General features: G+C 40.2%; 1 protein-coding gene across 3 annotated transcripts in view; it reads right to left on the reverse strand.

Moving 5' to 3' along the window:
* LOC103183908 (AT-rich interactive domain-containing protein 2-like) overlaps window positions 1–15,155 on the reverse strand; it is a 103,578-nt gene that overhangs the window by 37,840 nt on the left and 50,583 nt on the right. For all 3 annotated transcript variants that reach the window (XM_042342273.1, XM_042342274.1, XM_042342272.1), the window contains exons 4-6: window positions 5,240–5,373; window positions 4,399–4,617; window positions 2,279–2,346 (exon numbers count right to left, since the gene is read on the reverse strand). In XM_042342273.1, the coding sequence (XP_042198207.1) occupies window positions 2,279–2,346; window positions 4,399–4,617; window positions 5,240–5,373 (421 nt within the window). The remainder of the gene's footprint in view (window positions 1–2,278; window positions 2,347–4,398; window positions 4,618–5,239; window positions 5,374–15,155) is intronic.

The raw sequence follows: 15,155 nt of genomic DNA on the forward strand, positions 1-15,155 counted from the left end.
TATATATAGACATTTTAGGCACAAAAGGGAATGATTCAGCCCATTGAGTCTGTGCCACTGATACCTGTCTTACTAAATCACTCTCTTTCATTAATCCCATTTGCAGCTTTCTCCTCATATCACCTAATGTTTTTACTGCTCAGGTATTTATCCACATCTGAGGATATCGAATTAGGGCAAACTCCCTCTTGGCTGGGATTCCTCTTCACAGCTGAACAGCCTTCCAACAATTGCTCTCTTGGCTTATAAATAACCACTTACCTCTGTAACACACAGAATAACTGGGAAGGAGGAAAAGGAAGAGACAGTATGTAATGGAGTGCAGAAGAGAAAGTGAAAATTGACCAAAGGGTGGATATACAATCAGGCTGGGGAATGATGGAGCAAAGTGTTCAATGTGCAGTCCACTAATTTGCTTGTGTGTGTGTGTGGGGGTGTGGGAAAGAGAGAAGATAAAGTAGAATTTCAGTTCTGTGATGATTTGAGGAAGAAATTAGATCAAGTGGGGGTAGAGTTACAGTTCAGTGGTGGAGGAACAACTTTTAAGAGAGAAGTAGATAATTATTTGGGGAGGACAAATTTGCAGGACTCTGGGGAGCAGGACTGATTCGCATAGCTCTTTTAAAAGAGACGGCACAGACATGAAGGACCGAATGGCCTCCTTCTGTGCTGTATAATTCTACGATTCTATGTTCTGAACTACCTATGTACTACAGCCCATAATGTTATTTCCTGAAAGAAAACTATCTAATCTGAGTTTGAAAGAATTGACACTTCCTGCTTTCAACCATCTCCCTAAGAAGCCTGATCCACTATTCGCTCACTGAAATAGTGTTTGCGTAAATTTGTTCTGAATTTATCCCCCTTCAATCGCAGGCCATGGCCTGTGGTTTTACTATTCTGGACAAGTTAAAACAGCCCGTCATGATCTATATTGCTTTGCCCCTTTAGAATCTTAAAGACAGCAATCATGTCGCCTCTCGATCTTCGCTTTTCTAGTGTGAACTTGTCCAATTTACATAGTCCAGTTCCACCATCATTTCAGTTGCCCTCCTCTGTATCTTCTCGATTTCTCCAATATCCTTTTTGTACTGCGGCGATCAGAGCTGTACACCGTGCTCTAAGTATGGGCTCACCAATGATTTATACAGCAGCAGGATTACCCCACTATTTTGATTGCTATTGAACTCTGGATACATCCCATCCCAGCATCTGGTTTGCTTTACTCACTGCCACAGAGCATTGTTGGGAGAGCTTCAGTTTATTGTCAATCAAGACCCCAGGTCTTTTTCATTTTCCATACATATTACAAACAGTCGGGTGTTTGCACGCTGAGACAAAGGTATTAAATAAAGTATAAATCAGTAAATATTGTAATTGTTTCTAACTGTGCACTAGCACAGAAGAAGAATATAAAATAGACCACAGAGTTCATTCAGAACCTATCTGCTAGTTCCATGGCTGAAACTAACTGTTTGAATTCCAATCCATTGATCTTTCCTAATATCCCCATTTATGTTCTTACTCTTTGAATGTTTATAGAGTCCCGTGTTAAATGTTGTAGTCTCAATCTAAATAATTACTTGTAGCAAAGCATTCACATAATAATCCTTGCATTTAATTTAGCGCTTTTCACGTCGGGAGGAGTAAGGCATGTGGAGTAAGGAAACTTGCCCAGGTTTCGCCCTCTGCCTGGAATTGAACTCAGGTCTCTCGCTTGCAAAGCGAGTGCTCTAACCACTGAACTACAGGACTCCACATGTTCTAATAAATGTGTGAAACTATCTATGGGTCAAAAAGTTTCATCTAACCTGCCCCTGAACTCTTCCAGGGATAACCTTGTGTGAAATCACATTCTGTTTCTGTAGATGTGTGGCTCTTTTTAACCGGACACAGCATATACGGGGAGATTTATTACTCCATTGTCACCTTTAGCTGTTAGTTGCGGGTCCAAATAGGTCAGCTTAACCTGCTTATTCACAGCCTAGAGTCTAGCCAGTTTAAATACAATTCTTATCTTGTTAAGGCATGCTAAATTAAACGGTAGAAGTAATAATAATACTTGCATTTGATATAGTGCCTTACCACGTCTTTGAGACGTCTCAAAATGCTTCACAAAATATATTGTAAAGTAAATTGATTGTATATTATGTGGGCAAAGTACTAAAATTATTTCACTCAGGGCTGAAGCATTATTTTCCTTCAGTGCCTGTTCTGCCTGAGCGCACTGCAAATAACTGACACAGGTGTGCTAGCATCTCGTGGGTTGCATAGTCACCTTTATGAAGTCCCTTCCAGATTTTACTTTCCACTCAGATTCATACACATTCAAGTAGGTTCCTGGACCTAAAACAGAAGAAACAAGGAAATTAAACTAAAAGGCAGAGATGTGAAAATACTTTCAGAACCTGTGTACTTATAGATGCACTTTTGCTGCACAGCCAAAGAGACTATAGTACCTCACCCACTTAATACAGGTTGACACAAATTGAAAAATTAAGCACTGTATTCACATCGACCGGATTTCGCTCAACAGTATAACATCATAATGCTGTAGGAATAGAACAAATGAGAGGAAGAAAGATCCCCCACCCCCAATAGTTTAGTGGATAAAGGCAATATGCAGTGTAACACTGGGCCACACACATTAGAAGGCTGTCGGTCTAATCCTGGCTTGTGCTGAGTGAGCTGATCTCAGCTGAGGCAGCAGGTGGGGTAGTGAGAAGAGAGAGAGAAAAAATCAGCTTCAGTTACCAGGGCAGTCAGGATTACTACAGCTGATCATCACCCAGAGACCCCAGCTGGAGGGGGTTTACACTTGGGACATGAGGTTAGGACAGGATGAGGCTTGTCTGTCTTGTTCTTCAGTTGAATAGACTTGCTAACACTCGCCATCAATGCTCAATGAATCATGACCACTTGGCAAGGTATCTTAGAGCAACTGGCGCCCATGAATCATGAAGGGAAAAATAAGTCAAATATGAGAATCAGAGGGGAGAGTTAGGGTTGGTGGAAAAAATATAAATCATTACTTCCTGTTATGCATCTTGCTTTCACTTTAATCAACACGATCAAGACTGAACTATTCTACTGTTTATACACATTCACTAGAAAGTGATTTTTTTCCCCTTCGAAAGATGATAAATATTGTAAACCAAGCTTTAAGTGTACAGAAATATATTGGGAACTCATGGAATACAATCCTTCAAGGTCAGTCGGAGGACCTAGTTGGTTTGGTCTGGAATAGGGGACACTGCACGATACTACAAAGCAGAAAGTATTTCTACATGACCTTATAACTCAAAAAACTAAGTTATGTGCCAATTCATACCTAATGCTAGTCTCACCCTTCACTAGTAGACAATTCCTTACAATAAAATCTATAATAATAATCCTTGTATTTGATATCAAGACACTGAGACGTCTCAAAGTGTTTCTCAGAATATACTGTAAAGTGAATTGACTGTATTTTGTGGGAGAAACATGGCAGCCAATAGCAGCGCACAGCAGTGTCCCACAAACACTTGTGGATTGAGAGATCTAATTATTATTTTTTGAAAGGATTATTACCCCCACAGAAAGCGATCCAGCAAGCAACTAACAACTGGATTTCTACTTACTGCTAGGTAAACAGGTGTGTGGAGTAACGAAACTTGCCTAAGGTTTCGTCCTGCCCGGGAATCAAACCCAGGTCGTCTCTCTTGCGAGGCGAATGCTCTAGCCAATATGCTACAGGACTCCACAATCTGATGTAAATTTCAAATCACAAGTCTTTCTAGTTTTTAATATAGCAAAACCTGATGCATTAATAATAATAATCACTGCATTGGCAATGGTTTAGCAATAGCAATGCATGCATTTTATAAGTAAATAGGAAAGATTTAAATGCTTGCTTTATTAGTAAGTTACTATCACAACATTTAACAAGATGAAATGAATAAAGCAGTTTCTCTTCAAGAAGAGTTAGATCATCAGTGATAGTCTTGTCACATCAATGCTGCTTTTAAAAACCTGGTCTCCTGAGTCAACACACTGAAGTCTGAGAGTATTAATCACCAGTTCAGAATTAAAAGCAATAAGACACCAATATTAATCTCGACACGCCACACAATAAATAATGCAAGTGCAACGCAGACATCATACACTTCTCGCAAACTCAATCACCAAACACAAATTTCAGTCATTTGCCATCTGGTATTCATATGTATTGTCAATTATTCTTCACAAGAGAAGGCCTTTCATTTGATCTCATTCTGCCCGAATGCCTACCTACCGCCTTCTCGTTACAGTATCAAGCCATTTAAGCGAGTTCAGCGCCCTGACCTCAATCACCCTTCCCGACAACCTGCTCCAATTACATTGCATTCTTTTGATCAGATTAAAAAGCAAGTGGCTTACTATCGTCAAAAATGCCAGCGTGTGCCAACAGCAGCGTAACGACCTTTGGGTCCCTCTCCAGCTGCAGGACCTGCTTGTTCCCATGTGACATGAGCGTGCAAACATTGATCGCAAAGTCCACTTCGTTTGGAAGTCCCGAAAGTAAAGACAGCACCACTTTATTATAGTCACCAATTCTTGTAAAATCCGTAAAAAGTCCATAACCTCGACGTACGCTTTCTGAGAAGGAAACAAAAAAAATGTGAGAATATAGGGTTTCATTCTCCAGAAATCATACCAAAACCCAGAGATTTAATTTAATATTTAAGTCACAAATCTCTTCAAGCAGCAGATGTTACTGTGCGCCACCCACACAACACGCCGTTCAGTTTTAATATCAGTCTGTAGTCAGCAATGCAACCAAGAGTCCTAAGGCACTTGTACATAAAATGGGAAAAAGATTTTGAAACTAAAATTCTGTGGAACGGAGACAAGTTTCAGAGGTTGACATGATACCTGGTGCTGGTCAAACACCCCCAAGCTGAGTTTTGGACCTTCATCCCCACTTGATTTTGTTTAAAGGATGTCCTCTGATGTCATAAGTGCTACAACGGCAAATGTACACATGCCCGCACTTCATTCCCACAATCTCACTCCAGCAGCCATCCTTGACAGCTGAAGACAGGCCAAGCCAGGGTGGAGCTTAAAACTGCATCAGGAACTGACAGGGAAAAATTCCTGTGACAGATCTCCAGAGGCTTGGAAGCCTGTGAGGATGTTGCCCATTAAAGAGTTGAAGCATTAAAATTCAATAGATTCAAAGACTGCATCTTTTATGCATCATCCGCTGGGTGACACGTACCTGGGATAATATGCTGATGACGATTATAAAACAAATGAACCCCAGAAACCACGGCTTGTGGTCGAGAGTTGGTTGGGGTGAGCACCTCATCTTCCTCCCCAAAATGATGCAACTTCTCATAACTCTCCAAGTACCTTTTAAAAAAAAACACACACAAAGGACTAAACATCATGCCAAGCAACACCGCAAAACTATAAAACACACACTCATGTTAATCAGAAAGTGCCCTTTTTTATATGATGATTTAAGACATCTAATATTCATTTTGTACATTTAATTACAAATAGATAAATGCAGCAATAGGGAGAATGCATTAATTAAACAGAATACATGCAATTCAGGCCCGTAATAATCTCCTGTATGTATCAATACACAAATAGAATAACTGGCAGTTATGAGATTTAATAACAAGCATTAAAATCATGAGACATTTTTAAAAACATAATTAAGGATAGGAGGCAAGTACCGACCACTTTTGTAAACTGTGAACCCAACATTAATCATTCCGATGGGTTAAACATTGGATGCGCCTACTAAGGCTAAATTTATGATAGGATAGGATTTTTACCCCAGAAATAGGGCTGAACAACCAGCAAGAAATATTCATACCTCCTGGATTTTCATAATGGATTTGGTTCATGCCATACTTAAAAAAATTAACTTGAGTCAATAAGACGGGGTTAACCATGTGCTAGATTTGTGGCTTGGCTCGAAATGCTGCTGGAAGCAGAATGAGTGCCAGCTCGGAGGTGTGATCTACATTTACAACATTTGTCGTACCAAACATGAACTTTCAAAAGGCAAAATACAGTAATTAGAATGGGAGGTCTTCTCTGGGAAATGTACTTATTGAACACGACAGCACATATGGTGTAAAGGTTCAAATCCAATTCACTCAATAGGACAGACTGAAATAGAAGCTGACCGGCCTGCTGTGGATTTCCAGCAGTTCTGTCAGCATCTGAAAGAGAAAATAGGTTACGGTTTCAGGCACAAGCCTTCGTCGAAGGGTCATTGCACCCAGTCGTGCCCAAAACGCTAACCTAGTTTTCTCTTTCAGGAGCTGATCGCCCAGCTCTCAATTTCCAGCATTTACACATTTTCTCTCCTCCTCCTCTTTCAAATGGGCTTGGATTGACACTTCACAAGTCTGCCCAGAAAATATTTTTGCTTACTGATATAAAAATAACTAAAGATTTTGAAAGGATATAAAAATACAAAGTAATGTAGATTCTGTTCCTGAAGCTTCAAACCATAGAATCTACCATTAAAGAAAGCATTTTATAGGCCAGAAATATTAGTAACAGATAGTTGCTGTTGTTGTATTTTGGAGTGTGTGAAGACAAGGACAGTCAGACAAGATGTGGGTTCCGGTGAGAGCCCATATAATCACCTCAGAAAAATGACGTGTACTTATGGGTTAAGAGGAGATGAACTTTATCCTCAGGCACCTCTTAGCAACTCAGATAAAAGTGTCAAATAAAAGGATCCTTGTCGATTGCTAAAAGGTTTGTAATGTGGGGAAAGAGAAGAAATAGTCCACAGTAAGATTCAGGATAATAGCAGAAGGGGCTCCATACATTTAACAGTCAAATCTACTGGGACCACTTATCCAGCCAAGCGCGAAGGCCAAACCTCAGTGGAAGATTTCCTATTAGAAGTCTATTCCACTCCGTACATCTGATTCCACCCGACATTGACCATTTCATCTTTGAAACTGAATCACAAAACTATTATGGGCTGTAAAATGCTGTACTGTAACAGCCTCTTCTCATTGGACCATCCGCTGTCAATCAACCCGCACCACGCTCCCATTGGGCCCTCCGCCTGTCCATCAACCCATCCTGCACTCCCATTGGACCGTGCACCTGCCTCTTCATCCCGGATCCAGTTGTCCAGCACTGAACTCCCGGTGTAAGATTCTTCAGTATTTTGTGACTCGGGCCCCGCAGACTTGCATTATTGGATGAATTATAACGTTACGCGGCAATAACAAACTCAAATGTGTACAACGTGCCAAGTCTGGCGGGGACAGGCCACCAGTATCACATTCTGCTGATTATAACAATAGGCAACTTAACATTCTGGAAACTCAACTGTTATAACAACGTTCAAATATTTTCTCTCAGCAAAAAAAAACTTTGCAGTGAATTAAACTCATTTTTCAGTATATTAGAATTGCAAGAATATGGTGACGGTGTCGCCGATTTTCAGCTAACTAATAACTTTAAAGAAAAGGCGTTAGCAAAATCAGGGCATCCTGACTCGTGTCAAGGATCAGGCTAAGGGTTCGCTACCACAGGCTTCCAGCCTCGGGCTACTTGCTGGCCACTCCAGCAATGGGCTATTTATCACGTTTGAGACAAGGCAGCAAACATTGGCAGGAAATTTGCCGCTGGAGAGCAGAAAAACTGAACCTTTGGCTTTTGTACCCGTGCTGTGGGTCTGGAGAGTATAAATTATGAAACTAAAAGATTTACATATTTTAGCAGCCTCCAGTGGTACAAATCAAGAGCTAAATGTGACACTTCTGGGATCAATGAGTTTGTTTAGAAAGAGAATCTAATTACAGTGCAGCTTTGTTACAACATATTATTATAACAGTGCAGTTGGGATCCACGACATACCATGTTATAACGAAGCACGTTTGCCAGCATTACCAAGCCATGCTGCTTTTATAACAACACTTATCCTTGCATTTGATACAGCGCCTTATCACGCCTTCGAGACGTCTCAAAGCGCTTCACAGAATATATTGTAAAGTGAATTGACTGTATATTTTTTGGGTGAAACTCGACAGCCAATTTTCCACAGCAGTGTCCCAAAAACAGTCGTGGATTGAATAAAACATTTTTTTTTGAAAGGATTATACCCCGCAGAAAAGTGATCTGCCAAACGACTAACAACCGGGTTCCTACTTATTGCTAAGTAAACAGAGGCGTGTGGAGTAAGGAAACTTGGCCAAAGTTTCGCCCTAGCTGGGAATCAAACCCAGGTCTTCTCACTTGCAAGGCAAGTGCTCTAACCATAAGCTACAGGACTAAAATATTTGCTTCAATGTTATTCGGAACTAGGAGTACAAGCTGTAGATCATGCGATTTTCCTTCAAGCAGATCAGTGACCTCAAGTCAGGTGTTTGATCTGCATGAGTTGAACAATGAAGTGTGCTTGGAGTGACACTACCGCAAGGGCACAAAATGAATTTATACCAATACTTCTGATTTCGCTCCCCGCCACCCAAAACTGGCGGATTGACTACCACACTAATGAAGTTCTTACAACTGCCTTGAATCCATCAGGTCACATATGGCAAAAAAAAACACCCAATCCTAACAGTGCAAGCAACTTACAAGAAAAAAGTCCAAAGAAATGTCACCTATGTACATTTTGATTTTAGAATGCTTCCATAGTGATGGTATCTGACAGTCCAGTCAGATGGTCTAGCAATTGGGTGTCACTATGATACATTGCTGAATTGTATGCATCGCCACTAGCAGGATGGAAGCAGTTACACACTGTAAATACAGTCTTGAGATTAAGGCTATTAACACCAGCCACAAGTGTCGATAGTTTTGTTATCCCAAATAAGCACCTTAAAACAACAACAAATTACATTTGTATAGCACCTTTCACATGGGGAGGACATCCCAAGGCACTAAAAAGTCATTATTGAGACTTGGCAATGTAGAATGTCCTCAACCCTGTAGCAAAGCCCTAATGGGTGGAAGAAATAAGAGTGATCGATATAATCAGGAGAAACGAACGTTTTACACATCCATCATTTTGAGAGCTTTATATTGTAGATGTAAAAAGTGGTACCCTTCAGAGGTCAGTGATAAGGCCATTGTTTTTCTCTATATTAATGATCTGGATTTGCAAATAGAGGGCCCAACATCAAAATTTGCAGATGACACAAAAACAGTGATGCTAATTGCAAAGAGGACTGTAAATGAGCCAGAGGGCATAGACAGACTAGTGAATTGGACAGTTAGCTAGCAGATGAAATTTAATAATAATAATTCTTGCATTTGATATTGCGCCTTATGTTGTTGAGATGTCTCAAAGCACTTCACAGGGATATACGGTAAAGTGGATTGAGTGTATATTTTGTGAGCAAAAGCGGCAGCCAATTGTGCACAAATTTAATGCAGAAAAGTGTGAGAAAGTATAAAACATATATTAAATAGTAAAAAGAATGTAGGGAGCTGGGAGACCAAAGAGTAAATGTACACAAATGTTTGAAGGTAGGAGCCAAGGTGACAAAATTGTAAATGAAATTGTTCATGGAATCCCAGGTTTTAAAAATCAGAGAATAGAAAAGCTAAAAGGGGTAATGCTAAACCAGTTTAAATCATTAATTAGGCCACAGGCAGATCATTGAGCCCAGTTTTGGTGACCCAGCTATAGGAAGGAAATTTTGAGGCTTGAAATGACAGCAACTAGGAAACATTATGTGGAGTCTGAATACATTGATACATGTTCACATACCCAAAGTTTGGTATCCAGAGCACATATCATACCTTGATTAGTATGCAGACAGGTAAAGGAGCTGCTGCTGAAGCTTTGAACCTCCAACTGGCAGAAGCTCACTGGGTAGGGGCTGCAGTCAGCATGGTGACAATGCGCTCACACATTTTATACGGTGTTGTGCTGCTAGTGACAAGTTCCTGCTACCCTGCATCCATCTAAAAAGAACTTAAACCTAAGGTTGTCAGATGTCCAATAATTATCCTCTTGGGGGTGAGGGAAAGGGGAGGGCAAGATCTCTTTGGGGATGGGGTGACACATCTGGCAACGGAAGATCATCACCTGTGGCTGGATTCTTCCTAAGCAGGTCCTGATAACCTGGCAAATCAAAGCCCTAGCTGTACAGACAGTGGGATGTCGATCAGTGTTCTGGTAAACAATGGTAAACTGTGCATTTTAGCTGGTTAAAATTCCACAATAATATAAAACTCCATTGCAATATAAAAAGCTATGGGGAAAAGCCAGGAGAACGTCTTGTCTGTTCAGGTGGACATTAAATCCTATGTCACCATTCAAAAACAGAAGGGAGTTTCTCCTGATGTCTGAGTAAGGATCCTCCACATAAAACTGGTCACTCACTCCATGGCTGTTTCTAAATTAGTTGCCGTATTTGCCTATAAATAGTCAGTCATTGACTTTACAGAAAAATCTCGGAGGCACTTTTGAGACATTTTGACAACCTGATAAGGCCCCACTCCAGTTTGAGTGCAAATCTTAAGACTGTCGAGCATTGTGGGACGTTCTCCTGATATGAAAGGCGCTATATTAATGTAAAAATGTATTGTACTAAACACCAACTGCTTTATATTGCTTCATACACCAACTGCTTTAAGCACTCTGAGACGCCGTCCGGCGTGGAGGGCGCTATATAAATCCAAGCTGTTGTTGTTGTATATGTGTGAAAATTAAAAGGTTTCCCTTTCCAAAGGTGTCAATGCAGCTATGTGTGTCAGTCTGATGCAGTGGTAGCATTCTCCCCCACCCCCCCACCAGAGTGAGAAGGTCATGGGTCCAAGCCCCACATCAGGAATTAATTAAATTGGTCACTCACTCCACGGCTGTGTGTGGGATATTGCCGTGTATCACCCACAAAATACAGTCAATCCACTTTACAATATATCTGTGAAACGCTTTGAGACTTCTCAACAATGTGATAAGGCGCTATATCATATGCAAGGATGTGGTGTCGTAAAATTCACTTCAATTTAAAATTAATAATCCATTTTTACTGGGTGTACAATAAAAAGTGTTTCACTTGTGCCTATATTCAAGCCACTCACTCATTCACTTATATAAAACACCACCATAACTTCCTGATCCTTCCAGTGTTTGTGAAAGGAATTGGTCTTTCACACTTATGAAAGAAATGGCATGGATGATATTCCTCCCACGTACAACTCTGCACAGCAGTAAAAAACCCACTTAGTTTTGCTTAGAGAATAGCATCTACAGTAAAACAAAACTCTTCCACATCAAGTGCACAATTCAGCATCACTACCAAGAACTTACTACACATATTCAAAGGCAGCACAAAATACATTTACAGCCTCAAATGCTTTAATCAGTAGAGAGAGAACCTCACTCATTACTCATGTCTTCTTAACCGAATGGCTGAAATTAATTCAGGAACATTTCCCTATTGCACAAATTTAAAAAAATCTGGTAAGATTGTACTGAATAAACATTCCTGATAATTAACTACGGGCAGAATGAGGGATGAAGGAAATATGAAGGACTGTAAGAACACCGAAATAAGGATTAATTCAAAGTAAAACGTTTTCATGAAAACAATAAATTCTGAATTGTAACAGGAATTATATTTGGCCTATTTTATGTCCGTATAAAGCGGATGAACCTGTCAACAACAACAAGATTACATTTGTATAGCGCCTTTCAAGTCGGGAGGATGTCCCAAGTCAATATAACATTTATCTAGGCAACCCTTTTTAAAAAACACTTGCTTCTGTACAATACATTAATTTTCTTCTTTCACTGAGGAGGTAGTAGAGGAGTAAATAGTATAGTGACAGGTGATGGTGGCAAAGAGTATCAGTGACAGATGAAACAGATCTATCACAATCAATCAATGGTGTTTCTCCTGAGTATTGTAGTTAGATCACATCCAGGTCTGGAACATTCTGCTGGTCTGAGACTGTAGAACAGTCCGAGATCTGCATAATACTATACTCTGCTGGTGCAATACTTCAGCAAGCACAGAGTGGAGAGCCGGTATTTATGCAGGACATTAAGGAACTCTAATGTCAAAAAACATGTGCTACATTATTCCAACACAAAGCAAACCCTTTGCACGAAGACTTCAATATTTTGACAATATATTGGGCCAAGACCAATATGAAACAATTCCCTCCTCCCAATCCATGCAAATACCAATACTTCCTTTCTAAGTACCCCATACAATGTACCAACACATAGCTGAAGACAGATCCAGTTAATTAGGATACTAGTCCTTTGCTCCTAGATGGTCACTACAGTGAGCAGAGATAACAAAATACTACAGTGAGCAGAGATAATAAAATACTACAGCAAACACAGATAATAAAATACTCCTCTCTCAAGGATGTTCTAATGAGGATAGAATGCGCCTTATGGTATTTTATTGCTATGATTTTTCCGGCCCACAGCACCAGCTGAATAATATTTAGCAGGCCTAAGGATCTAAACTATTTGGGGTGGTATAAACAGATTGCATTGAGGTCCGATGAGCTCTGATCACTTTGCACGTAGTTTGCCAGAAGCCAGCCTTGCTTTCATCAGCAATAGTTGAAACTCATCTTTCATTCATAACTTCCCTGTGGTCTCTTTCCATTCACTGGCTGACAGGAACACCAGTCATTGAGTGAAATCATTTACCAAGGTAAAGGTACTGAATACAGAATGCAGTTTCCACATTGTTGACCTGTACGCACATTGCTCAAACTCTGGAATACTGCGCCAGAAAAATCAAGATGTAATTTACGACTTTAAACGACCATGCAAACCTGTGCATGAACATAGTGATCTGGCGATGGTGGAGCAGACAAGAGTCCACCGAGCAGAGGGAGCGGACAAGCCAAACTGAATCTTCTGGGGGATGGGGAGCCAGTGGAGCTGGGCGAGGATAGGCATAATGGGTTCACGCAGTCTTATCCCTGAAATAACCACTTCACTGCTCTTATAGCTGCTCTGACGCCAGAGCTTCTTGGCATCACAAAGCAACTCATAGTATCAGCAGTGATTGCAAGAAACCTGAAGTGTGAAAAACCCTGGCAAATGTCCAAATGCAGCATAACAGTGTAAGTTTTACCTTGTCTCCTGCTTATTTCTACACCAGGATCTTACATAATCTCGATCAACTTCAACATACGTGCTGAGCCACTCAATTAATGAATCAATGACAAATATTTTTGTATTTATAGATCTTAGCTTCAGAATATCAAATATTATTTACCTTCACTCACCAAATTTAGACAGCAATGAATTCCGAATTTGTTACCATCATCCAAACAATTCAAGTTGTCTTGTTCAAATCTGTGGCTTACAACCCCATTCCATAATGGATCTCTCCTTCACTCTGATGAACAGTGCAGACCGGTGTAATGTGATGATGATTATTTGCATTTTTAAGCAGCACAACAGAGAGCATGTGGCACTTTGGAAGAGGAGCAATATTTTACTAGACTTCTATTTCACTCCTGTGACTGACCCCGTAATTAACTGGTGCGGGAGCTGAAAGTAGTCTACTCAGCGTGGGGATCCCTTTGAAGAGACTATCTTAGATATCAATACAGTCTATTTTAACAGCTTAACCAAGAATACAAGAACCAGGTGTTTTAATGTCACAGTGCATTCCTGTATCAAAAGAAAATATAAGTACAGAAAACAACTGTACTGTTACAGTTTGTTACAGTCCAGTGACTGTAAACTAGGTGACCTACATCTATGCCGATGCTCATACCACTCTGTTACTAGAAGCAAAAAATAGCAGCCCTTCCTTGTGGTTAAGAGCCTTTAACACATTTGGCATCTCATAATAGCCCAGCTGTGATTACAATTTGCAGAATCTTACATCCTTCCATCCCATTGTACTCAGCAAAGCACTTTAATACATTTGTCTTAAATGAGCGATGAACTAAGCCAAATTTTTAAAAAATATATAGAAATTCCTTTCTAGTTTGCCAAGAAATGTTTCAAACATGTGACTGACAGTATTTTATAAAAAGATGTTGCAGATGCTAGAAATCCACAGCAATTCAAATCAGCTGCCGAGAAAGATGGGTGTTTAATAATAACAACAACAATCCTTGCAGTTGATATAGAGCCTGATCACGTTGTGACATCTCAAAGTGCATCACAGAATATGTACAGCTTTAGCCGGATGCCGGGTAAATCGGACAAAACGCCCGACCCTGATTCATTTGTATTCTTACCCGTTTTAAATACGTTGATTAATAATAATAATAATCCTTGCATTTGATGTAGCGCCTTATCAAGTCTTTGAGACGTATCAAAGCACTTTACAAAATGTTTTAGATAATTATTTGGGGAGGACAAGTTTGCAGGGCTATGGGGAGAGAGGGGGAATGGAATTGATTTGGATAGCTCTTTTCAAAGAGCCGGCACAGACATGATGGACTGAATGGCCTCTTCTTTCTATATATAATTCTATGATTCTATGAATATACTGTAAAGTGAATTGACAGTATATTTTGTGGATGAAATGTGGCAGCCAATTGCACAAAGCAGTGTCCCACGTGAAGTCCTGGATTCAATGACCAAATTATTATTTTTTAAGTGAAGGGATTATTACCCCCGGAAAGCGATTAGCCAATCGACTGAGAACCAGGTTGCTACTTACTGCTAGGAAAATAGAGGCGTGTGGGGTAAGGAAACTTTGCCCTGCCCGGGAATTGAACCCAGATCCTTTCATTTGTGAGGCGAGTGCTCTGACCAATACGCTACAGGATTCCTTTGTTTAAGGGCTATTCCACATCTCCTACATAGCACAAAACCTCCCAAATCCTTCTCCTTCAACTTGTCATGCTGTGGATTTCCATTTTTTCCTGTTTGTTCTGACTGCCAGTGTTCATCTCCAGTAGATTCCTAGGAATTTAGTGAGCTACCTGACAATTTTTAGAAATTTCTGACAGACCCTCAGATTCATTCAAACTGTGTCAGCAGTCCCAGTAATTATCTGTATTTTTATTTACACTGGGTGCTCAATTTGTCATTCTATTTCTCTCTTCAAGGACATTTGCTCCCATAAAGCCACCATGATACATGGAGAGAACATCTTGTGGCCAGTCATGTAATGTGATCAATTGCTCAAATGAGGGCTACTAGAAAACTAATGAGGAAACATTACTATATCTCACTGCTTGCAGTGACATCA

This window comes from Callorhinchus milii, unplaced genomic scaffold (genome assembly GCF_018977255.1).
Source record: "Callorhinchus milii isolate IMCB2004 unplaced genomic scaffold, IMCB_Cmil_1.0 Scaffold19, whole genome shotgun sequence".
Lineage (NCBI taxonomy): Eukaryota > Metazoa > Chordata > Chondrichthyes > Chimaeriformes > Callorhinchidae > Callorhinchus > Callorhinchus milii.